Genomic DNA, 25,054 nt, shown 5'->3' with positions numbered 1-25,054 from the left:
CCCGGTGAACACCATCCAGGTGTCCACTGAAAGCAAATCAATGATCAGACATGAGGGAGAAAATAATGATGTCACAAGTCAGCGAGCGCAATATGGGCCGTCATGAGCAGGACACCGTGGTCAAGGTGTGTTTCACTTTTTTTGTTTGTTTTGGTAGTAGAAACCATGCACAGTAATTGGTTTCAATCACAGCTGTGCAAACAGGTCATAGCGGTAGAAAGCTTAGTTAATTGCCTTAAATTTAAGATTTTTAAACAGCTATTTTGAATGCGCTCATTACCTCACTACCCTGGCTACCACTAGGGCTGAATCCCATTACACAATACATCCCTTGCCCCTACCACTTAGCCCTACCCCTCCGTTTTTCACGGTCATGTCTAGGGGTACAGTGTCCTGTCTTGTTGGTATAGAGGGGTAGGGAAAGTGTTAGGGCTACATAGAGTGTTACAAGAAATCAACGGCAAGATGACTGCACATGCAACAAAAGAAACCCACAAATGCATTGTCTTTTTCAATTAATAAAGATTAAAACATTATAACTATTTTATTATCTTACTTTAATGTCGTTTTCAATGTACAACGGTCCTTTTCCTTATTACAACAAAACAAACCAGAAAAATTCTAATAGTATGCTGACAGTATAGTATGTTGACAGTCCCGTATGTTGGCATATTTCCAAAATGCATCCTTCCCCTTAGAAGGCATATGATGCCCGAAATTTAGCTTCAATCCAACAGCGAAGTTGCTGCACTTGTTACTGCTTCTGTAACATCAGTGCAGATTGACAGGGTAGGAGCACAGGTTGCTAACGTTAGCCAAAAGAGCAATACTAGTAGCCTAATAAAGAAACAGTGATCTTTTGTATTTCAGGACTTGTTTGATTGATTGATTGATTGATTGATTGATAGCGTGAAATTTGGCGAATGAATCACAAGTGTCTTGCTTTTCTATCTCCGTCAGATAAATGGCAAAGACGATACCATTACCATAGTCACGTCTGTTTACATAAACAATGTGGATGGGGAAGATTTCAACCACTACTCCTTGTGACTCTGTTCTGAGGGGCAAAGGGGCACCTGAAAATGAGGGAAAGGGGTAAAAATAAAAAATGGGATTGGGCCTTACTGCGCAAATTTGCAGAGAAACTCTTGCACACTGTCTAACTTGCAAAAGAAGCATTTCTTTATCAGATAAAGGTTTAGTTACCATAATGTCATAATAAATGTATGTCTTTTGCAAGTTAGACAGTGTGGGGGAGTTTGTCTGAAAACTGTGTCCTTCTCGTCCCTTTTTTTTACATCTGTTTTGAAATAGATGTGCGAACTGTTCATCTGGTCTGAGCCTTACCGAACCACCAAGGGAACGCTGTAAATGTTTTGACACTGCATACTGAAGAGTTTAACACACAGGAAATTAATCCTTGTTTAAATATGTTACTTTAAAGTGTTAACACGTGAACTGCACGTAACACCTGGTGTACATTATACGAATATTTGATCTCACCATAATGAACGTAACAAGTACACATAATTACCACCAAGTGAAAAGGCAAGTCGCCATGATCAGATCTCATTATCTGGCTGACAGGTTGACTGTAGGTATGATCACACTGTGTCAGCTGCTACTTGAGTTGTTGGTTTATTCCCCCAGTGAATAAAATTATTCACTAGATGATAACACATGATCTCAAAAACATCTCCGAGTAGAGTCTGACAAACTGTACATATCTGCATGTCCAGCAAGTTGCTAACTGGAGCAATGTTGCTAACTGGAGCACGGCCCTTGGTCTGGTGCCATGGCTTATAAAAAGTCTGCTATATCGTCAAAGCTATGCATCAAAAAAAGTTGCATATCTGAGCCAAGAACAATCGGGACCCGGCTGATTGCAAGGGACTAAAACTTTTTCCGATAGATGCCTCGGGGTTCATGCGGCGTCAGCCCCAGATTTGAGTACAAAGATGACAAAGGTGCTCCACATTTCTCAATAGAAATATGTGGCCTGGCAACACTGAGGCGCTCCCCTGGCCCCTTCATCCACAGCACTCTATCCTTTTTCCTTCTGCCCGTCTGTTCTTCTTTCGCCTCTAGCCCCAGCCTCCACTCTCTCTAGTCTGTTCTCCCCAGCCTCCCACTTACTGTGCCCTCCGACCACTGTGCCATTTACAGTACATACACACATCTGCAGAGACACGGATCTAACAGCACAGGGACCTGCTGTAAGGCACAGTCTCATTTCCCACATCAGGATCCTGGTTTTACTCAAAAAAAGTCATGTAATAAGTTATGTAACCTGAATCGCCTTGGTTACATGTATGTTTTAGAATCACCTCCTTTTATATCTCCATTGATCGTTAAGATGTTTTTAATTAAGTAGCCAAAATTCTGTCCAATCATAGCATAGCATCGGCCAGCTCCCACAAGGGTCCAACAGAGACATGTCTGTGCTCCATATATTTTCATGCAATCATTTCAGATTTTCTTTATTGGCTGGTTTTGTGGATATCTAGTCTGGGGCACGTGTACTGATGATACCTGTTATCTGGAGAGGTTGGAAGGAGGTATACATGTCTTCCCCATTTCAAAACCAAAATCAAACCCTGAAAATTGACTGTACACACACATGGTACTTTGCTTTTCAATGATTTTACTATGAATAAAGACCTTTCCTGCTTTACAGGAAACAGTGAGGGAAGCAGGGAAAATTTGCAGATATTGTGTCATCGCAGTGTGTGCAGATGAAAGGTGTTTGGCCTCTCCCAGAGATACCTGCCAGAAGTCCGGGTGCTGGCGGCACGGGCAGAAGCCAAACACTGTTGCCCAAGTTTCCTTCACATTCTAATTGTCTTCTGTGGCAATCAGCAATGATGTGGTTGTTCACCTTTGCACTGTGATCTGTAGCCTATAGTTCGGCCTCAGCTTCCAACTACCTTCATCTTCTAGCCTGGTTTTGCAGCTGAGTGAGTTTGACATCCTTTATATATCCTTCAAACACATATTGTAAACTCCTCTGTCTGCTTCTTTCTGGAATTGCTTTTTCCTTTTTCCAAAGATTTGGTAATATTTCTTCAGGGAGTGCAGTTAGTGACAGAGTGGGCTCCATGCCAGCTCTGTCTGCTTGACGGACTATCACAAAGGGGTGGGGTTTAGCGAAGGGTCAATTCTGCTACTGTTATTCATTCAATTTTATTAACTTAATTATTCCTTTCCAGGGACAATAAAGTCTTAAGGGATCATTGCAGGGTAAACGGCCAAAATACACAAGGCACAGGCACAGCATGACACTTCTGCTGCAGCATACCTGCAGCAAAGGGTGTCAATTAGAATCAACTGAAGCCGCTACACTGGTGACGGAAACCACGCACATCTGCACAGCCATTTCCTCTATTTTCAGCTCTGCAGCCCTCCAACAGGTGAAAACTACATAAATTCTGTTAAAAAAAAGAACAATGAAATCAAATTATCAAAATAAATACCTGAATGCGCCAGAGGCAGTGCCACGCAGCAGAGCAACCTTGTGGGTGTTTTTACATTTCAAATTAAAATAAATCAATCAAGTCAATGCATCCATGATCCTGTATTTAAAGCGATGTAAATGGCTGTAAATTAATTCAGTTCTGGTGTAACTATACATCAGTCTGGATCCATATATCAATTCAGTGATCAAAGATCAAATAACATGGATGCAAAGTTAAAACATGGAACATATCGTCATCTCTAAGATGCGCCTTAATGTCAAAATTCCAATGGCACGTGTGCATCACCATTTTCGTCCAGGTGCATCTCCTTTCTAAACATTCAAATGGTACTAGCAGCCTAGCACCAGGCAGACAATGGCAAACAGCCAAGTAAAAGACAATTAGGACATATACCGATATTGTTTCATGCTGATCACAGGCCCCTGAATTGAATCAAATCAAATCTGTATTGTGGCAGACGTTATGATATCAACAATTATCATTGTCTCAAGAATTGATATCATATCTTAGCGTGATGAGAGGGGATTTACACTCCTATAATTCAGTAAGGTGGTGGCGAAAAGGCCTAGAAATACTTGACCCTAAAGGTCAAGTTAGAAGCAAAACATGTTTACTAAAATTGAGCAACCCTGAATGGTCTCACTCTGGGGAGAAGTCTTAGAACAAGGTGACCTGGCAAACATTGTGATGGAGAAACATTGTGATGGGGAAATGCATGTCGTTGGCAGAACAAGTTGAGGTAGAACACCAAGTATTAAGATAAAGATAAGCGCAACTTCTGGAAATGGCAGGAAATCACACCCACACATACACACACGGAGAGTCAGGTATGATGTTTATCTGAGGAGTATAAGAATGTTTGGTGAACTGTTCTACGGGGCTGTCTCATTGTTGCGGTATGAAGTTTGTATTTGTGTCTTCAATAAAGTATCACAAAGGCTGCAAGATTGATCCCTTGTCATGAGACTCCTTCTTCAATCACTTAATATAGCCTGCGCTTCCAAACCCTGCTGAAGTAGCTTCATTCCTGGCAAAACTCAACATGCACAGTGAAGACAGAGTCCATGTAACAGGTGAAAAACGCACTCTGCACCTCTTATGTGACACGTCATGTCCTTGCCCCATGTATTTTGAAAGGTACTACAGATATAGAGACAATCATTCACATTTCCCCATGGGTGTCCCCAGTCCCCTGTCCATTTGATTAGCATGTCCTTGACCAGCTGGAGGAAAGTGGAACACCCAGAGGAAACCCCCACAGACTCCTCACAGACAAGACCAGAGCTCTGCATCAAACCTGGATCCTTTCTGTTATGTTATGCAACAGTGCTAACAAGTGAATCGCTGTGGGACTGCTCACTACTCACTCATCTGCCCACTACCTAATATGCTGATGCCAGTGTAAGGGAATTCTGTTTTTGGTTGTACCCCGTCCACAGGGAGAATACTGCTCAGAGTAGTGAAGACAGGCAGTGCACACACATCACATTTCACTCAGAAGACAGAACACACAGCTTTCCTTTACTTGATATCAATCAAGATAGATAATCCCAGTCGAGCACTTGCTGAGCCCTTTCCCAGAGCAGTGGTTGTCCAATCATAGCGTAGCAACAGTAATTAGGCAGACCAGTCAAGCGAAGGATTTCTTCACATGAAGAAGCGATGTACATGATGCTGTTATCAGATCTATACACAGCATTTAAAGAGTTAGGAGGCTGGCATAATTTGTTTAGCATTCACAAAACAAAAAACACAAAATAAAAGTGTAAGGAAAGTCTTTTTGTCTTCTCGAACAAATGTCACTATGTCCAGGTAACTATCTTACTGCTGCAGTAACACAGCGTTATTTCCAAGGTCAAGGAGCACATCACACTGTGTTAGTTTGTGAGATTGCTGTAAAATAGCAATACTGTTGTTTCTATGTCTGCTACATGGATCATCAACTGGTGAGGATGCAGAATTTTTTAGCCTCAGTTTTTTACAATGATATCCTGCATAAAGCCAACAAATATATATTTAAAAGTTCTGTATACAACATTCAGAGCCCTGGTATAGCAGCAAACTGCTGATTGCTGTGTACAGATATGATGCCCTGATGGCGTCCTGAGCAGAGAATGAAGTCACGCTACCTCTGTGTGTGTGTTGTAATTTGAGCTTCTCTGTGGTTTGTTGTCGTAAGCCAGTCACGTGTGCACTGTGCATGCATGTTAGCGCATGCGTGTTTCACTAGCTAGCTCATCACCACCACTCTGCGTTCATATGACAGTTACCGCTGACACTGAGATGGCACTGTTGCCGTTTCCCCCCTGGTTAACACCATTAGCTCTGTCAGCACTGTTGCCGCTTTTAGCTGCTGTTTATGAATGTAACATCATTAGCTGCTAGCTGCTAGCTCAGCCACCTCCATGTTGAGAACTGTGTCCAGACAACTCATAGCTCTAAATTTCAAAGATACAGCCACTGTCTAGTCATAGTTAGGGGGCATGGTGGGGGTGGTGTCAGCTATGGGGACGACGTTTTTGAACTCACATAAGAGACACAATAGCTATGTTTCCATCCAAAAGTGATTCGAATCATTGGGAAATGCACATTAAAGAAATACGAATCCTGTGTGTTTCCATTAAATGTACGGACTTTGGTGAAAACTACGAACTCGCACAAGTTTTCCGCAGAACCGGAAACAAAACAAGTCTCGCATTCTTCTTCTTCTACATTTTCTTGCGGTTGGCAACCAGCTTGTAAATGCATTACCGCCTTCCCGACCCGGAGTGTGGATATCACCATGGAGAGAGGTGCGCTACGTCAGACTTAATTCGAACATAACTGTTTCCATCCCCCGTTTTGCGAATCAACAGTTTCCATCATAATTTTCTGATGCGATACTTCTAGATGTGCATCTAAACAGGCTGATGGAAACATGGCTAATGACATTTACTTTAAATATGATTAATTAAAGTTACCATAATATCAGTACCCTTCAGAAATTAATGCTACTATGTAATAAACTAGTATGTTGTAGTGAATTTAGTAAAGCAGCACTAACATGCAGGCCATAAGCCTACGTTGTGATAATGTTATAATATCATACTGAAGGGAAGTCTCATGAACTACAGGTCCTTGGAGGCTCACAAACAAGCACCTTTAGTGAATGCAAAGACAGTGCAAACATGCCCTGAGTGTCTGTCTCTCAGTAGTGGACATCTTCAAAAACGGTTGGTCCCATGAATATTTAGACACAAAAACATAGCAAACAGGGTCCAGGGTTGAAAAATAACCTTTAACTCTGTGTTTTTAGATCTTCAGCATGGCAGGAAATGCTTTCTTGGATGTGATGTATTATGGGTTTTCATAAAAGCCGTCTTTTTAACCATCGCAGCTGCTAACGTTAGCTTAATTAGCTGGCTATAAAGAGCTGACAAATGACAACTGTTAGTGATAAATCTGCTCTTCTGCAGCATTAGGTGTTGTACAAGGCCAAGATGCTAGACAAGGGGTAGCAACAGTAACTAAGAGGGGGGCGGGGCTTAGGAAGCGGTCACTTAGTGAACATCGGAAACTCACACACAAACACCATGGTAGCCAGTCTCATTGTGTTCACGTCTCAGTCAATTAAACTGATCAATCACAACATGTCATGATAATTCACAGTTTTCCTCCGTCCAGCTAAAGGAGGCACACACACACGTACAACACGCATGACCACACACAACTAAACAGTGTATCACATGGCTTTGATAAATGAATAATGAGGCTATTCTCTGCACGACTGCAATATACAGAGGCCGCTGCTATGACCTCGTTCAATGAAGCCAAATGTCGGGTCACATTCGCCAATCAGCTCCTTTTCAACAGACACAGGCCTGTCACAATCAATTAAGCACTTAAACACACAAACGCTTGTACGTGTACACACAAATGCGTGCACGCCTCGTCTTCAAATAGACAGTTTATCATTAATATTTACTGTTTGCACAGACGCTGAACAATCTATCATAGAGCTCAGTCTCATCATTTTATATTAAACAGTGATAATCAAGTGAAAATTACTTAGTCTCCAGTACCAACACCATCTTTCTTTTCATCTGCAGTCAATAGCTCATCCTTCATGCAACAGTACATGTGGGCGCTCGCTAGCTGGAAAGCATTGAGTCCCTTGATTTTCGCTTTCTCTCTCAAACACACAGACGAGCATATGCACACATTTAATGAACACACATAATGAATGATTAACCAGTGGCAGCACAAGCGCAAATTCAACACACACACACACACACACACACACACACACACGCACACGCACACACACACGCACACACAGAGCTCTTGCAGCGCAGATAAGAGTACAGTAGGGAAAAAGGGATTGTTGTACCTTTGTTTCTACCTACAGTTTTTGAAGAGGAGAAAGGATCCGTAGAGATAAAAGAGGGAAGAGTGTCATCCCGCGCAGAGCACCAGAGAAAGACAGCAGAAAGTGGGGATAAGCTATTGTTAGTCTACAGTAAGCCCGTACACTGCCAACTGACACTTTCATGCAAAATGTTGACAATCATGCAAATGGCAGAGAAATGGGAGACGGGGACGTAGGCAGCACACAACTGACTTCTTTTTTCTATATCTTTATCTGAGGTCACAACAGAAAAAGACACAGCAAAATGAATGTGCACATGCTCTGAATAGAAGTGGCACTTGAAGCTTGGTGACTACTTGAGGGCTGTGTAGTGAGCACAATTAGTTGTGGGTATTTTTGTCTGGCACAAAGAGGAAAGCTCTCTTGACCTTGGTTGTTATTTAGAGGAGGAACATGACGGCCATGAGGAAAAAAAGTTCACGACACAAATAATATAATAGCTTCCTCCATTTTGGACTCTACGTCAAAGGTCGGCACCGTCAATAATGATTGCAGTTTGTCAAGTTCAAAGCTGAATGCAGGAATATACTTTATGTTTGCAGGCAAGTCAAAAGATTTTAGAGATTCTACAGAAATGCACCTATACAATATTTCATTGTAATAAATGCTGGTGTGATCAGGGTCAGGGGTCAGGGTTCCTATTCGCTAGAACAGTTTTTTGATATCGGACAATTCTGTAAAATTCCAGATTCCATTACCAACATTTTAAGAATCATAGCTCCAGAGCAGCTGCTAAATGAACCTGGAGTTAAGACTGTTTTGGCCAACTACGGTTTCCAAGGTCAAGAGTGAACTTGAATTACAATGTTATTCTGGGCTGTATGTATAAATAAACTACAGTTCCATTACATCATAGCAAACTCCATCTGCTGAAGAAGATCATAAGGTATGACTGAAAGCAGGGATGTCAATGGTCAATGTCTTGACCAGTTACACATGTCTGTCTACAGTTTATTATAGCTTTTCAGTTTACTCTTTTACTGGACTGCACCACATGGGTCTTGAGGGAGCTGGTTAGTGGCGTTACTCATTTGGCAGTTAGGGTAAAATTGTCCCCACCAAAAGGCTGCAGAAACATTGTGCCCACCATCCAGTCTAACACCAGGTCGCCACGGTGAGTAAGCGTTTCGATTTTGAGCCGCAAAACCTCTTTAGCCTCCCTGTAAATGCTCACCTGCCCACCAGATTTCTTACTTCCATTTATGTATTCATGTATTCTATGTTTCTGTGAATCAAGTTTTCGTCCTTGTGTCTTGAAATTTTATCAGCTGCTATGACACTTTAATTTCCCTTAATCTAGCTATCTATCTATCTGGACTATCTAGTTAACAAAGCTAAAGGAATACAGCAACTCAAAATAAATCCATTTACTCACTGACGTGACCTTGGGAACCACTTTGAAATGTGGCACTAAAGCTCACTCCGTGAATAAAGCGTGAGATAAAAAGGAACGTGGCTCTTGTATTTCAGGTCATTCATGTTTTTCTCGTCAAAATTAAGCACTTAATTTGCAGTCAATGGGTGTCAGGCTACGAAAAGCAAAATTAACCAAAACTGGCATTGCTAAATTAAAGCCTTGGTCAGTTTCCGTTCTGTTAAAGCCTTGGTGAACTGTATTTTCAAGGTCAAGAATTAACTCAAAATGATTTCTGTCTATAAATACACATGGTGACGACAGAATGGTTTAGGTCTGGGAAAGACTGTCGTTATGGCAAAGTAATGTTGAGGTATCCCTACAGTTAGGAAACTAAAGCACTTGGTTACAGTTAAAGAAATATAATGCTTATGTTTTTAAAAAGAAGCCAACATAAAACGACAAGATACAATTTGTCACATGAAAGTCTGACACCCTACACGTCCACTGACCACCCTAGGCTTCCCACATTACTTCCTGCATTGGCACTGGATGTAAATAGACTACTGCAGATTTTGTCCAATATCAACCTAATTGCTGTTTCTTCTACATGTGCCTTACCTAACCATGACACTTTCTGTTCCTTATTTTCCTGTTTTCTCCGCTCTATCTCCCACAGCCCTCTTCTTCTTCTTCCTCTTCCTCTAAGCTGTCTCCCCTAATTCCACTGATTTCCTTATCCACTCTCCTGCCTCCCTGCTCTTCATCCTTCCCCCCTCCCCTACCCTGTCGCTGCAGAGGTCGAGCAGGAACAGTGGAGTGTGTCACTGCATGTTAGCCGTGGAACTGAGAACAGTACACAATTATGTAATACACAGAAACCTGGGTGAAACGAGGTTGAGGAGAGACAGAAGCGAAGAGAGAGAGAGAGAGAGACAGACGAAGGTGAGATGAGGAACATGCCATGCCGCCATGCACCCTTCTACACCATCGCGCACACACACACACGCACACACAAACCCTCCCACTTCTCTGCAGCAACAATGGGAGCATTGCAACACACAAATGCACATGGACAGGTAGTGAAGGCACACAGCGTAAAATTACGCCCCAAAACAAAGCCAGGCGGTGAGTGAACATAAAAAAAACACAATAGAGCTCTATAAAGACAAAGAACAGACCTTGCTCTGCCTTCAGGTGTGCGAGGCCTTGAGGAGAGAAATTCAAACAGAGAGGGACAGAGAGAACATTTCAGAACAACAGCACACCAATACTACATTTGTATTGTCATTATGCATGCTTTGCATGATGGCAAACCATGGCTATCACACTAAAAGCAAAGCTTTCCCAAGTGCATTTGAAAGCTTTCTGTTGAAACAGACAAATGAGTAATAAAGAGAGCAACACAGTATGTGAATATTAAGTAGCTCTGCAGCTTGTTTACTGAATAAATGTCAATTATAAATTATATAACTGGATTACTGGTATATTTGTGCCTCCATTTTAAAGCTGAATGCATAAACATTTTTAGATTACATAACTATATAAATGAAGAAAGAACTGTTGGTACAATTTAACTTGGAACAACGTCTTCTTGACACTCACCTGGTTTTCTCTGGACTGCTGTGGAGTTGTCACAGGAAAGAAGAGAAAGAAAATAGAAGTCTCGCATTAGCAACACACACCAGCTGTGTTTGCATGTGAGTCTATCTAACATGCAAAACATTACACACTTCTAAGCATTTTGCTCCATGTAAGGACCAACGAGGTGCCCCTTGACATGCCTCAACAAAATAACTACCTGAGTGTAAAACCCTGTGGAGAGAAACACATAAAATTTCATCTGTCCCGTCTTCTCCAGGAATCAGATTACACCTTTGGCAAACAACTCTTTCACATTTCGAATATTTCACAGTGACATAATATTCCGCAGCTTGTATCACACAGAGTGCCTCACACACATATAAAACAGAGACATAAATCCATGAGGATTTATGGTGTTGTGAGGTTTGTGGATCTTGGGATGCGCCTTCTCAGACCCATATCCTTCTCCTCCACCTCCCTATATGCCCCTTTAACCCACCCATCCAACTTTTCTTTTGCTTTTTTGCACTGCTGACCCAATTCAACACACTCTTTGTGATTTCTCAGGGGATTGCTCACTGTGGGAGTCCTGCAGTTCACGGTATGGCATGACAAAAAATAATAATAAGCCACACATTAAACTCCCTTGCAGCAAACATCCTCACCTGTGGATGACACCTTGTGAGTATCAAACATGCCAGTCTGATTAAGGCCACATGAAAAATCACTCGGTGGATTCGGTCTCAGTTGTGTCTGCGGTTGTATGTTGAGCTTTTATCTGGCATCCTACCTCTGTAGTCTCAAACCTGGTGCTGCAGCCTAAAATGAATCCTGAGAGATTTCTGTAATCAGAGCCCCTCGAGAGCATCAAGGACTGACAAGAGGAAATTAAACAAATCCTAATCAAGACAGACAACATTAGACAGTTTAAGTGTCGCCTCTAATACACAGGATCTGATATAAATTTGCCTCAGTGCGGTGCTTTGATCCCTGCCCAGGCTGCACAGAGGCCTGGCCTGTTTCCCACCACTGGATATGAACGGTTTTTCTCTCTGCTTGTAAAATGTTAAGTTAAACAAACTCAACAGATATCATTCCAGAGGAGGTGCAGAGAGAATACTATTGAGGGAGCTGGTGAAGGAGAGGGGACGTGTCTCCTTTAGGGAGTCCAAAATGGCTGCTGCTTCTCCTCCCACAATGAAGGATGACATTGGGAGAGGAAAGGGAAGGACAAAGCATGGAAGTGGGGGGAAGGTAGCCAGTGGCCAGCTGATGGGCAGCGGCAGAGCTCCAGCTCTCGACAACTGGGGGACTAAGGACCCCTGATTGTATGTGCTTCAACAAGCAAGCACATTTTTTTCTGACTGTGCAAATGCGTGCACTCAATAAGTGCGTATACTGTGTGTGCATGTTTGCGTGTTACAACGCTCAGTTTCCCATGTAGATAAAACCCTTTCTCTTGATGCGACATCGCCCAGAACAAGCCAATGTACTGTGGAGGACATGTGGTCCAAGCGTAATCCCCTGCTCTATTTTACCAGCAGCTTCACCACTCAAATCCAAACATAATTTTCAGCTTGGGCACTAGACACAAATGCCCTCTGCACTGAAATCAGGCAAGTCCCTGCACCATTTTTTCCCTTTTTTTCCCCCTGACCTACTTTTTATAGTAAGATTATTGTAGCTGTCATTTTTTTCCCATGTCTGTTTATTAATCCCCAAAGCTAAGCCTGAAGGCACCATTTTAGCACTTGCTTAACAGTTTGCTTGCCCTAGCCTTCAATTACTAGCCTTCCATCAAGCCAGTGAATATTTTTTAAGCAAAAGGGGCCTTAAAGTGTTCATTACAAATGCAGGGTGTGCAGGATTGTGACAGAGGAAACGGGAGATCGTTTTACATATTCATTAAACAATCCAATGTAGCTCTTAATCACCTTGACCTTATGCATATCTCATTGTAACTGGAAAACCCTAAGGTATTCAGGAGACTTCATAATGTCACCCCCATTAATTTAATTGAACAGAATGAGGGACAATATCCACTCCATTACCATAAAAGATACTGGTATTTGCACAGCTAATAACAGGAGCTGAATCAAGTCGATATTAAAGATGACTCCGCAGAAAGAAGTCGTTCAAGAGTTGTCACGTCAAAGGGCCGAAGCTGCGGCAGCGGATTTGCCTGCCAAAGTCAACACGTGTGGGGAACGAGTGGCGAGTGGTGTCTAATTTCAGCTCATTGCCCTGACACAGTTAGTCACACTGATACATCCTGATCCACAAGGGACGAGAGACTGAACATGTGTTTTATGGCCAACTGTTTGTGGCGCTAAGCTGCTAGCCGAGCTGGACCATTTGGGAAGAGCTGCAGGACCTCAGAGAGAGACGGGACTGTCTGTCAGTTATCACTGTGCTGAATTAATGATGCTTCAGCAGTAGGCTAACTTAGCTATCGCATAATGCAAGAAATGCATGCCAGAAATGGGCACACAGTGTGGGAATGTGGATGTCTTTTAGCACAAACAGGCGCTATCCTGCTTCTAATGTTCTTCATTTCTCATGTTAATTCTGCCCACTCCTCGTATTTCCCTTCTAGGCCAGTGGGCTAGCAGGCTACCATTAGGAATACGGCTGGCAAAATGCTTCCAAGGCCCAGTCCACTCAGTCAGTCAGCCATCTGCCCATTTTAACGAGCAGCTCCGGGGCCTTGTTGCTCCGTGTCTATGTGTGTGTTAGTGTGCGCGCCTGTAAATGCAAATGTGTCTGAGTGCGTGCACGCGCTGCCCTGGCCATGCAGACCGATAATGTAACATATAAATATTCACAGGTTTGGCAGATTGCTTTCATCGCTCGTTATTATACAGCATAATCAACAGTATGCTGACAAAGACAGGTGTGCTACGTAATTGTTCACCTGACTGCAACCAAATGGTGAAAGTCTGATCATTTTGAATATCCCCTGAAAACAAGTATTATGCCACTTGTAGACATGTGGACATAACAATAAAAAAAGAAATCCCTGTGCCAGTGTGCCGTTAGACAGTTTCAATTGACGGTGGTGTTTGTGCAGGCATTTTCAGGGCAAATTAGCCATCTCTGTTCTCATTATCCTCCTAATTATGGTTCCCTGTCTCTGTGGCATAATCAACAATCAGCCACATCAGTTAATGGGAAGGCAGAAAAGAGCAGCAGCAGTCAGATCAGCTGGGGAGCTAATATGACTACCCATCCCTGCATCGCTCATTTATTGCTTGAGACCAGAAGAAGATGGAGGGAAAAGGTGTGCAAACAGACATGAGTTTCAGAGAGAGAGAGGCAGACAGAGGGGAGGTAAGCAGGGGGTGGTGCTTGTCTAACAGCTGACCTCCCGGGACAAACTGGGGTACAACACGCCTGTGGTGAATTCACTCGTCACACTTGCTCTGCCCTGGGGCTGACATATGACCATCTCTTTCCCTGTCCAAGCTGTCCAGCTGAGTCGCGTGCATGCTCTTAAAATCTTGGTTGTTTAAACACGAGGATGTCATAGCTCCCCTGTCAGCTCTCAGACAAATGGACACCTCCTCCTCCTCTTCCTCCTCCTCTTCTTCCTCCTCTTTCATCGACTGTTCGACAGAGGAGATGAGCAAATGGGATAAAGCGAAAAAGGGGGCAAGTCCAGCCCCATCCGCTTCACTGCTCTGCAACCAGCACATCGCGTGTAGTCCTGAACAACGCCACAGGCTAGCGCTTGGGATTTAAGCTCCAAACAGCTTCGTTTGAGCAGCAAATGATGGGACACATTATGAAACCAAATACAGCAAAACCACTGCACGAAGATCCAAAAATGCTTAGATGCGTGCTATAATGGTGACACTTACAGCACTATGGCATCTTAACTGTATCAGACACAGTTTGAAATAGCTTGCAAACAGTGTTGCAGAATTCAGTGAGCATTCCCCTGATTTTTGTCAAAATGGAGTCATCCCTAAGCCATGTCCGTCTGATTTAGACAGGCAGGAAGTGGGTCAGCAGTGGAGGAAATTTGACATGGGTCTGTTCACACAAAGTTATCGTCTACACTCCACACACATGAAGAAGAGCGTGTAAGATTAGAGTGAAATTGTGTATTCTCTGGTTTACTGGTGTAAATATGAAAAACAGATTTTTTATGTTGTGGAAGATGCAGTACCAAGTTATTCTTGGCATCAGCTGGCATTGATCTAAAGGCCATAAGCACTAGTATGTTTTGAAAGATGTGGGTTTTAACATTAAGCAGCCCTCAACCAGCAGCAGGAGGGCCATAGGAAAACTGAAAGTACGTCAGTGTACAGTCTGAGGGAAAGTGGTGTTTTAGTATTTCCTGGAGAGGAAGCAAAGGACCAGTGGCAACATTTAAGTGGGTCCTGCATTATATCACTGTCACTGGGCCATTTCAGAGTACACATAAGTATTAATTGGAAAAAACTCAGTATGCCTATATCTTTAAAGGTGTGGAGACAGAATAGAACATTGTCAAAGAGCTGCATCTCATTACACTCCCCCCAAAAAAGAGATGACCTTGGCACAGAAGCAGAGGAAAAACAGATGAAGTTGTTTCTCATCCAAACACTGTGTGTACCTTCAGGTCCCTGCACCACCTTGCAAGAGCTGAATACATTTAACGGAGAGAAGAGAACTGAGTGTTGTAATTTTAGTCATATCAGCTAATACCGTATCCACCGCTTCAAAAGTAATAACTGTGAAGGCAGAGGAAATGCTGAGCACATCACCTCCGATTTAACTCCCACATGAAATATGAAGACTTTTCCAAAAGAAGCTGTAAGAGCAACAACCCACAAAGAAATAGACTGATTCTATGTCCTGTGTAAATGGCATTAAATCTTTCAAACACATGGGAGTAGAGTTGCCCGTGCTTCATATAAATTATGCTTTTGTTTGGAAATTAAATCTCATTTCAGCAGTCTGGATTGAGATTCATGGTGTATCAAAATACCTTATTTTCATCCACACACCATAACATGATTTGGACAATATGCATCTGCTGCAAAAGGAAATATGAAGGTTTAATATAACATTCTTACTGTTTACCTGCAGGCGGATAGCAAACCTGCTGTTGGGTCCGTTCTAAATTTGCAAGGAATTCCTGTGAATTTTTTTTTTTTTTTTTGCAAAGATTTAATCAATATTCAGCGCTTGACATAGAAAGCTCTGGAGCCAGCCCTCTTACCTTCAGTGCAGTATCGACCTACATATCCAGTTTTGGAGCAGTCACAGTAGATTTCTCCATCTGCCAGCGAGCAGATTCCGCCATTCTCACAGGGGTTCTCTGTACATAGGCCCATCATCTCCAAGCGTACTTTCTGACTGTTGATGAGCGTGGGCAGCTTACTCCCATAACTGAGGTCTGTGATAATTCCCTTGAACGGTGGTACCTCACGGACAGAGGGCAGGGTGATGGCAGATGTGCGGATGTCCCCCGGGAGCCCTCCGAGGAAGAGGTCACTAACAATCTTCATGAACCGTCTCTGGGGTCGCACGTCTTCCGTCTTGGTCTGGCCGTCCACGGCCAAGCCAGTCCGCAAATTGTGCCTGTTGATGGCGGCAAAGTGCCAGCGGCTGTCATTGACCATCTTATCAGAGGTGATTGTGGTCTCGGCGCAGTCGATGCTGATGCGAAGCTGCAGCTTACCCTCGGATACAGTGAGAAGCAGAAAGTCGCAAAAGCCGGCGTCGTCGAAGTAGAGCAGCAGGCCTTCAGATTCTGAAGTCTTGAACTGAAATGTCAGGTCACTTCTGGAGCTGGCGTCCCAGCGCAGGTAGCGAGCCCACTGACCTTCAGCGCCAGTAAACTCCAAGCCTACGCTCAGGCCCAGCACAGTACTTAGCAGCAAGAGGACATGACCAGGTAGGCTGTTGGGATTCATCGTAGAGAGTAACAGGATGTACCGGACGAGGGTTAGAACTGGGGATAGATCCTCAAAGTGATAAGAACATCTGATTCTGGATGTGGTCCAGGATTTATCTGCTGAACGTTATATTCCACATAGATAATTTTACAGTCAAGCTGAGATTGCAATATCCGTTTTTTGTTTTTTTTTTAGAGGCAGATCTAATGTTGATAATGGACGGAATCTAATCTTCTCAGCCAAGTCTATGCAGAGATATATGGAAAAATATCCAGTTTCCACACAAAGTGGACAGGTGATCCTTAGTGTGTTTTGTCAGTGAATCAGAGCTGCATCTTGTGATTTTTCTTTGAGGCGACTTCCTGGATTGAAGTACATAACCTTCATCGTTGGTCCGGCTCCGTGCCCCATGGTTTAACCTCCAGGTTCAGACACACCTTTGACAGAACTGCAGAGAGAAAGCAGAGAATTTTAAGCAAAGGTTCAGGTGTTTAATTGCAAAAGGTGCTACATGCAAATTAAACAAATGATGTGGTTCAATGACAAACTTGTAGGATGGAAAAATGGATACAAGATCATATGAATCTGATGCGATCTAATGCATTAGCTCTGCAACAAATAGGACATTTTTAGGCAGCAATTTGTAGTGTTGTTACATTATGTTAATATACATTAGTGTAATGAAGACAGTTCAAATTAAATGATATTTAAAACAGAAGAAAATAAGGCAGTGCAAGCTTTTGTGTCAACACGTTAAGTAAAATATACGGTCAAATAAACAATACCATCACTGTGAGTTTACATAGAGCTCCAAGAGGATATTGAAAGCACCACTCAATGCTGATCTGACTCTCCATGTGGCCAGTAAATACAACTAAATAACCTCTAATAACACCCATTAAAGGTTTACGAGCATTTTATGTAGGGTTCTATTTCTACCAATTACCCATTTTATTTGAGGATCAACTCAAATAATCATGTGGAGTTTTAAAGCCTTGATTTAAGAGATAAATTCCCTGATAGCGGTGGCACAACGGAAGTTTCGTGGGGGGAAAGAACGTAGACTGTTGTTGCTGATGCTGTGATGAGTGAAAATCCATTGAGGTGAGCCAGAACATGTGTTGAGCCTCAAACATTAGCCTGCTATCTGTAAGGCTCTGCTGGGATCCTGATAAATATGACTAATTATCCACCGCCACTCTCTCTCTCTCATTTGCATGTCTTTGGGGGATTACAATCATAAACAGCTATTCAGAAAGATGTTAGGATGGTACCACTTCATATGCGGATCCCGTCACTATTAACATTTTTTGAATTTTCTTCCAGTGAATACATATTAAAATTATTTCCATTACTGAAACTGGGTTGACACTGGTATGGAATATTAACTGGCTCACTGGCCCTTGCTTGCTACACCTGCACTCATTCAGTCCTGTTGAAATTTGCTCAGCAGAGCTAGAAATGATTCACATGGCGAAACCTTATATGTGTGTGTACTCTTCCAGCCCTTTGCCCTTGCAATTGTTTTGGCAGTGGGCTGCCCACCAGACAAACGCATTGTCCAATCATGACAGTAGCACAGAACCATGCAACACAATAGGGCCTTTAACCACCTGCCCTGAATAGTTAATCTTGCTGCAGCAGGCGAGCTATTGAATTCTAGTAACTGATACCTATGCTAATGCACTGTGTGTGCACGCATGTGTGTCGCTGTGCAGTAGTGTGCATATGTGTGTCTCTCTGACAACACCGGCTTGCCTGGCTGGATCATTGTCTTTGTCTTAAAAGTGACTCGGTGAGACAGCAGAGAGGTTAAAAGGTTCTGTGTGATGAAAATAACTCTGAACGCAGCTGTGTCAATCCAACCTGCTACCTCACGTTATAGAAGCGTGCTATGTGCTGTGTGTGTCCTTTCAATAAGCAAAGCTTGATATGCCCATGAAACCTGAGACTCCAGTGTCCTATGAAAATTGGCCCTGGCTTCTATTCAATTAACACGAGTTATTGTGTGTATTGGCTAACTGAGGCATCAGGTGTCCCTGTGAGCCATAGATGTGACAAGGAATGCTAACAATGCTAACATGTTCTCTGTCAGTTAACTAAGGCACTAATGGGGGCTTCTTTCCTCCACAGCTGCAGTAATGTCATTTAACCCTAAATACATTTCAAATTAGGCAGTGACGCTGGGTCATATTCAATTACTTGATATTTGCAGTGGTGGAAGAAGCACCGAGATCTTTTACTAGTGTAAAAGGAGCAACACAACAGTGCAGAAATACTCTATTAAAAATAAAGAACAAAAGTATTAGCATAAAAAAATATACGATACATACATTTTTTATGTTGTATGTCTCATATGTCCTTATTTTAATGTTATGGACTCTCTTGTGAGTCTGAAAAATGACTTTGTATACTGCTGGGTAGCATAATCTATATGAATACACCATGATTTTTTAGTTGATTACATTTTGTATTAATGAGCAGAATATGTAAAGTAACTAGCAACAAAAGCTATCAACTTAATTGTAGTAAATGTATTTTCCACCACTAGACATTTGACAGACTTACAGCTCAAGCAGGTGCCCATACCTCAAATTTCTTACTTTTGGTCTACCAAACTCTCTGGAACTGTCTACCTACTAGCTGGCCTATAGGCTAAGCTAAAAGGGGCTAATGGGGTAAAATGTCAAATTTCACACTAATACTTTCTCTCACAGGCTTGTAATGAAATAATCTTTTAGCTAACCCTTTTACCTCAAGGCTGTACTTTATTATATTACTTGAGTACATGTACTTTTCACCACTGGACATTTAGCAAACTTGAAGCCCCATGAGGTGCTCATACCCTCAAATATCTATCAAATTTCACACGTAGCCTACATTTTACCTGACATGCTTGTAATGAAATATACCCTTGAGCTAACCCATTGTACCTCAAAGCTGTACTTTAGGACAGTACTTCAGTAAATGTACTTCGTACTAGTGGACATTTGACAAACTTGAAGCTCTACTAGGTGCCCATATCCTCAAATATCTTATGGTGCGTTCCAGGCAACCCGTAACTCGTGCTTTCACAACCTTCTACCCGTGAAAGTGCACTGGAATGGCAGTCAAACCCGTAACTTCCCACCCATGAACTCGTACCAGATCGATGTACTCAGTTACGCTTTCTGACGTCACACAGCCCTCTAAACCAATTATCTTACTCCTCTAAATAACAATGGCAGCCCTATGGATGCAGTGTTTTAGCAGGTGATACATGGTGAGAAATAGACATAAAATAACGCTAATGTTAACGCATTATTGACAGCCGCTCTAACAGCTGGTTTCCAGTGCAAGAATAATCAATACAAAATATGTTTCCAAACACACAGATAACGTTTCTCCTCCGTTTCACTCAAAAAGGAGCAGGCACGTTTGGCGATAGCAATAATGGGGAAGCACAAACAAATTGTTCGCCATGTTCAACGTTAAACAGGAAGTAACTGGCAGTTTGCCGTAACTTTCCTGGAACACTACAAAGTCGTAACTCGTGACTTGAAGTCGTGACTTACGAGTTTAAAAGCCTGCTTGGAACGCACCATTATTTACTGTCAAAACGGACCATCTCCTAGCTACCCTATAGGCTAAGCTAATTGAGGCTAATGTGGTGAATAGTCAAATTTCACACTAATACATTCCCTCACAGGCTTGTAACAAAATATTTGCTTCTGCTAACCCCTTAGTACCTCAAATCTGTACTTTAGTACAATACATGAGTAAGGTTACTCCCTACCACTAGACATTTGACAAACTTGAAACTCTATCAGGAGCCCACACCTCAAATATCTTATGTACTATAAACTCTCCACCTGCTAGCTAGCAAGTAAGCTGAGCTAAATTAAGTTCATGTGGTGAAAAGTCAAATTTTACACAAACACTTTACCTGACAGTCTCATAATGACACAAGCCCTTCAGCTAACCCCACATACCTTAAAGTTGTACTTAAGTACAGTACCTGAGTAAATGTACTTAGTTACTTTCCCCCACTAGACATTTGCAAAACGTAAAGCCCCATCCTATGCCAATGCCCTGAAATATCTTACTGTTAAAACTCTCCACCTGCTAGCTAGCCTATAGGCTAAGCTAAATGAGGCTTACGTGTTGAAAAGTCACAGTTCACACCAACATTTTCCCTCACAGGCTTGTCATGAAACATGCCCTTCAGCTAACCTCTTGTACCTATTTGAATAAATGTAGGCTACTTAGCTACTTTCCAACAACGGACATTTTACAAACTTTAAGCTTGAGCACGTGCCCATACCTTCAAATACCTCACTGACTGTCAAAACTCTCCACCTGCTAGCTAGCCAGTAGGCTACGCTAAATTAAGCTAATGTGGTGAAAAGTCCAATTTTACACAAACACTTTACCTGACAGTCTAATGACACAAGCCCTTCAGCTAACCCCACATACCTTAAAGTTGTACTTAAGTACAGTACCTGAGTAAATGTACTTAGTTACTTTCCCCCACTAGACATTTGCAAAACGTAAAGCCCCATCCTATGCCAATGCCCTGAAATATCTTACTGTTAAAACTCTCCACCTGCTAGCTAGCCTATAGGCTAAGCTAAATGAGGCTTACGTGTTGAAAAGTCACAGTTCACACCAACATTTTCCCTCACAGGCTTGTCATGAAACATGCCCATCAGCTAACCTCTTGTACCTATTTGAATAAATGTAGGCTACTTAGCTACTTTCCAACAACGGACATTTTACAAACTTTAAGCTTGAGCACGTGCCCATACCTTCAAATACCTCACTGACTGTCAAAACTCTCCACCTGCTAGCTAGCCAGTAGGCTACGCTAAATTAAGCTAATGTGGTTAAAAGTCCAATTTTACACAAACACTTTACCTGACAGTCTCATAATGACACAAGCCCTTCAGCTAACCCCACATACCTTAAAGATGTACTTAAGAACAGTACCTGAGTAAATGTACTTAGTTACTTTCCCCCACTAGACATTTGCAAAACATAAAGCCCCATCCTATGCCAATGCCCTGAAATATCTTACTGTTAAAACTCTCCACCTGCTAGCTAGCCTATAGGCTAAGCTAAATGAGGCTAACGTGTTGAAAAGTCACAGTTCACCCCAACACTTTTACCACTGGCTTGTTATGTCCTTTAGCTAACCCCTTGTACCTCAAAGCTGTACTTTAGTATATTACTGGAGTAAATATACTTTCCACCACAGGACATTTGATGAACGTAAAGCCCCATCAGGTGCTCATACCCTGAAATATCTTACTGAGTGTAAAACTGTCCACCTGCTAGCTAGCCTATAGGCTAAGCTAAAAGAGGCTAATGTGGTGTAAAATCAGATTCCACACCAACATTTTCCCTCACAGGCTTGTCATGAAACATGCCCTTCAGCTAACCTCTCGTACCTACTTGAATAAATGTACTTAGTTACTTTCCAACAATGGACATTTTACAAACTTTAAGCTTGAGCAGGTGCCCACACCTTCAAATACCTGACTGTCAAAACTCTCCACCTGCTAGCTAGCCTGTAGGCTAAGCTAACTGTGGCTAATGCGGTGTAAAGCCAAATTTCACACCAACACTTTCCCTCACAGGCTCGTTATAAAACTCGCCCTTCAGCTAACCCCATGCGTGATAGCACCCTCAATAGTCAGCTCTCTGGAGGGCACAAAAATCAAATTAAGAAGCTATTTTTGGCTACCCCAAGAAGCACATGTGTGTTTAACTAGCATAAACAGAGACTTGTTTCCCTCTGGTTATTAAAACAAATAAGCCACGCCTCTCACAATGGACAGGTGTATCTACCTTGACATCCTCAGCAGTAACGTCAGCTAGCCCCTTGTTCTTGATAGAGTTATAAGTATGCTAGTATAAGCACATATTTTCCGGGATATACATATACCTTGAATTATTAAATAGAGTAGGGTATGAGATGACCTGCACGGGCTGCCGTCACTGACTTGCCATAAATGATGCATCGATGCATCCAGCTTCGGTGCTGCAGAGTTATTGACATGTTGTGTAATATAGCCGAGCCCCCATCACGCGCTGGAGACCCTCCATCCCCCGCTGTGCTCCCTGTCTATCACAAGCCTCAGCCCGGGAGGGACGATTTAATACGACATCAGTCACAGCAGACAGGAGGACACTTCTTTGGGGACCGTGTCCGGACCTGCTGGTCTGCTGGTTAGACAAAGTGAGGTTCAGGGACCACCTGGGGGCGTTTGGGGGGCACTAGGCGGTCACCAGCAGAAAGCAATTATTGCAAATTCCAGCATTGCAATAGACAATCAGAAAATATGCTTACTGATCACGTGTAGTAATGTATATCTCTTAATTATCTGAAATACACAAATCCAAATCAGATGGTTCATCAGGACAAATCAAACTTATTTAAGGGTGCTACACATGAATAGGCAGTAAGGTAATTTAACTGCACAAACTTCACTCCAGCAGCACAATGTGGTGCCACCAGGCCTGTCGTCATCACGTACACATTAATTACTTCTGTCTGTTACCTACTGAACATCTGTGCAAAAATCAGACACTAAAGAAACAGTCTCGCATTTAACCATATATGCAAAAAAGATTAGCAAATGCTCACATTGTAACAACAGAATTATGCAATTCTATATGCATTAAATTTTGTTATATAGCTCTTAATGCGTAGTCAAAATAAAGGTCTGCAGGAGTACACTGTCAACACTGCAGTGAGGATAAAAACACACTGTAAGTTGCTGCATTAATATTAAATTATAGTGATATACAGTCTCTATTGAAGCCACTTTGGATCTGTCACATGCTTTCACAAAATGAGTGCAATACCCAACGTTGTAATGGATCATATGCTCATTTTTTTAACAGTTTGCGGTATATTTAAAAGCTTTAACTGGGAATAAAAGCGCGTAAAACCGAGCAGAAATCCGACCCGCAGCCCTGCGCCGATGAATAAAACAGCGGGCAACATTTTCCAGCAGCGCTCCAGCTTTCCCTCTGCTCCTCGCACGGTGGCAGTCTGACTGTTGCTCAGGGCTTCCCAAGCCCTTGCTTTGGAAATTACGAAGCCTAATATGATCAGGAGTGGGCTTTATGATTGCGAGAAATCATTTGTAAATCATGAGAAGTTCTGGTAGTTTCTGGTTTGGTGCTGAGGCTGGTGCAGGGAGCTGTGCCCCCCGTGAGAGACGCGATCCAGCGAGCTGAAACTTTCCGTCTCAACGCGCCTCGCTCGTTCACCACAAATATATTTGTCACGATTTCAGCACTGATAACTCAACGTGGTCTCCTGAGATGTGGTTTTCTCCCCGCACACAAATCAGCCGCTCTTATGTGGTTAAACTGCGGGTAGAGCTTTAAAACTAACCAGCCAAACCATCCCGTTGCGCTTAAATCCACATCTCAGCCCCAAAGTCAGCAATCAGATTCACAGAAAAGGGAAATTCTTGCAGAAAAACTTCAGAATCCTACAACATAAGTACAATCACAGAAACATTTATGTATAAAGGATAAATTAAAAAAACACACACACATCCCAGTTTTAATCTGCTCCTACCTTTTCGCGCAGAGAGACGACTCCGGACGGATAAAACCAATAAATAAATGGAGCAAATTAGAACAATCCAGAGCTAAATTCCAGTCAGAAAGCGCAGTATTTTAAATGATAGTGTGCCCGGGGCTGCGTGATGCTGATGCTGGTGATGAGGAGGTTATTATAAGTGAGGCGCGGTGGAGGAAAGGCAGCGGTCCTCCTTCCCCCGGCTCAGTGAACGCGCATCTCTCAGCTCGGCTCACTCAGCGCAACTGATGATGGGCCCCTGAATTTCTCCCACACTGACGCTCTGACCCGCCTTCTGCACAGCACTCTGCACAGTGGGCAAAGAATCATTCAAACAGGAGAGAGAGTACAGGGGAGAACAGCCCCTCGGGACAGATAACTAATAATGAAACTATTTATTCTTAGATAGGCTTGTATATGTAGTTTGCTGTAATAAACTGCTATTTGCGCGCAGGAGTTACGGCCAGGACGGAGCGCACAGGGCGCACAGAGCGCGTGCACACCGAGTGCCCACTGCATGACAGTGAATTTATATACATACATTTGCACAGCCGGAACTGTGCCTGCGGTCTGACAGCTTTGTGTGGTTTCCCTCGTTTGGCTGTGGCTGACAGCAGACATCTACAGCGTCACGGGTTTAAAGGTGAACACTGACCGAGTGGAGAAGGTTTAAGGCTGAGGTTGTTAACTGCCTCTGGTTAATCTGGAATTTTAGCTACAGTAGCTTCCAAAAATTACTAAATGAGAGTGAAAATATGGCTTGTT

General features: G+C 42.7%; 1 protein-coding gene across 10 annotated transcripts in view; it reads right to left on the bottom strand.

Annotated features, from left to right (window-relative positions):
• nrxn3b (neurexin 3b) overlaps positions 1-24,476 on the bottom strand; it is a 435,238-nt gene extending 410,762 nt beyond the window's left edge. For all 10 annotated transcript variants that reach the window (XM_078173689.1, XM_078173690.1, XM_078173684.1 and 7 more), the window contains exons 1-4: positions 24,287-24,476; positions 16,032-17,158; positions 10,844-10,861; positions 10,420-10,446 (exon numbers count right to left, since the gene is read on the bottom strand). In XM_078173689.1, the coding sequence (XP_078029815.1) occupies positions 10,420-10,446; positions 10,844-10,861; positions 16,032-16,728 (742 nt within the window). In that variant the 5' untranslated portion in view covers positions 16,729-17,158; positions 24,287-24,476. The remainder of the gene's footprint in view (positions 1-10,419; positions 10,447-10,843; positions 10,862-16,031; positions 17,159-24,286) is intronic.
• Between the last annotated feature and the right edge of the window lie 578 nt (positions 24,477-25,054).

The sequence above is a fragment of the Epinephelus lanceolatus genome, chromosome 13 (assembly GCF_041903045.1).
Source record: "Epinephelus lanceolatus isolate andai-2023 chromosome 13, ASM4190304v1, whole genome shotgun sequence".
Lineage (NCBI taxonomy): Eukaryota > Metazoa > Chordata > Actinopteri > Perciformes > Serranidae > Epinephelus > Epinephelus lanceolatus.
Note: the sequence above shows the minus strand (reverse complement) of the source record. Positions and strands in the feature narration are given on the sequence as shown.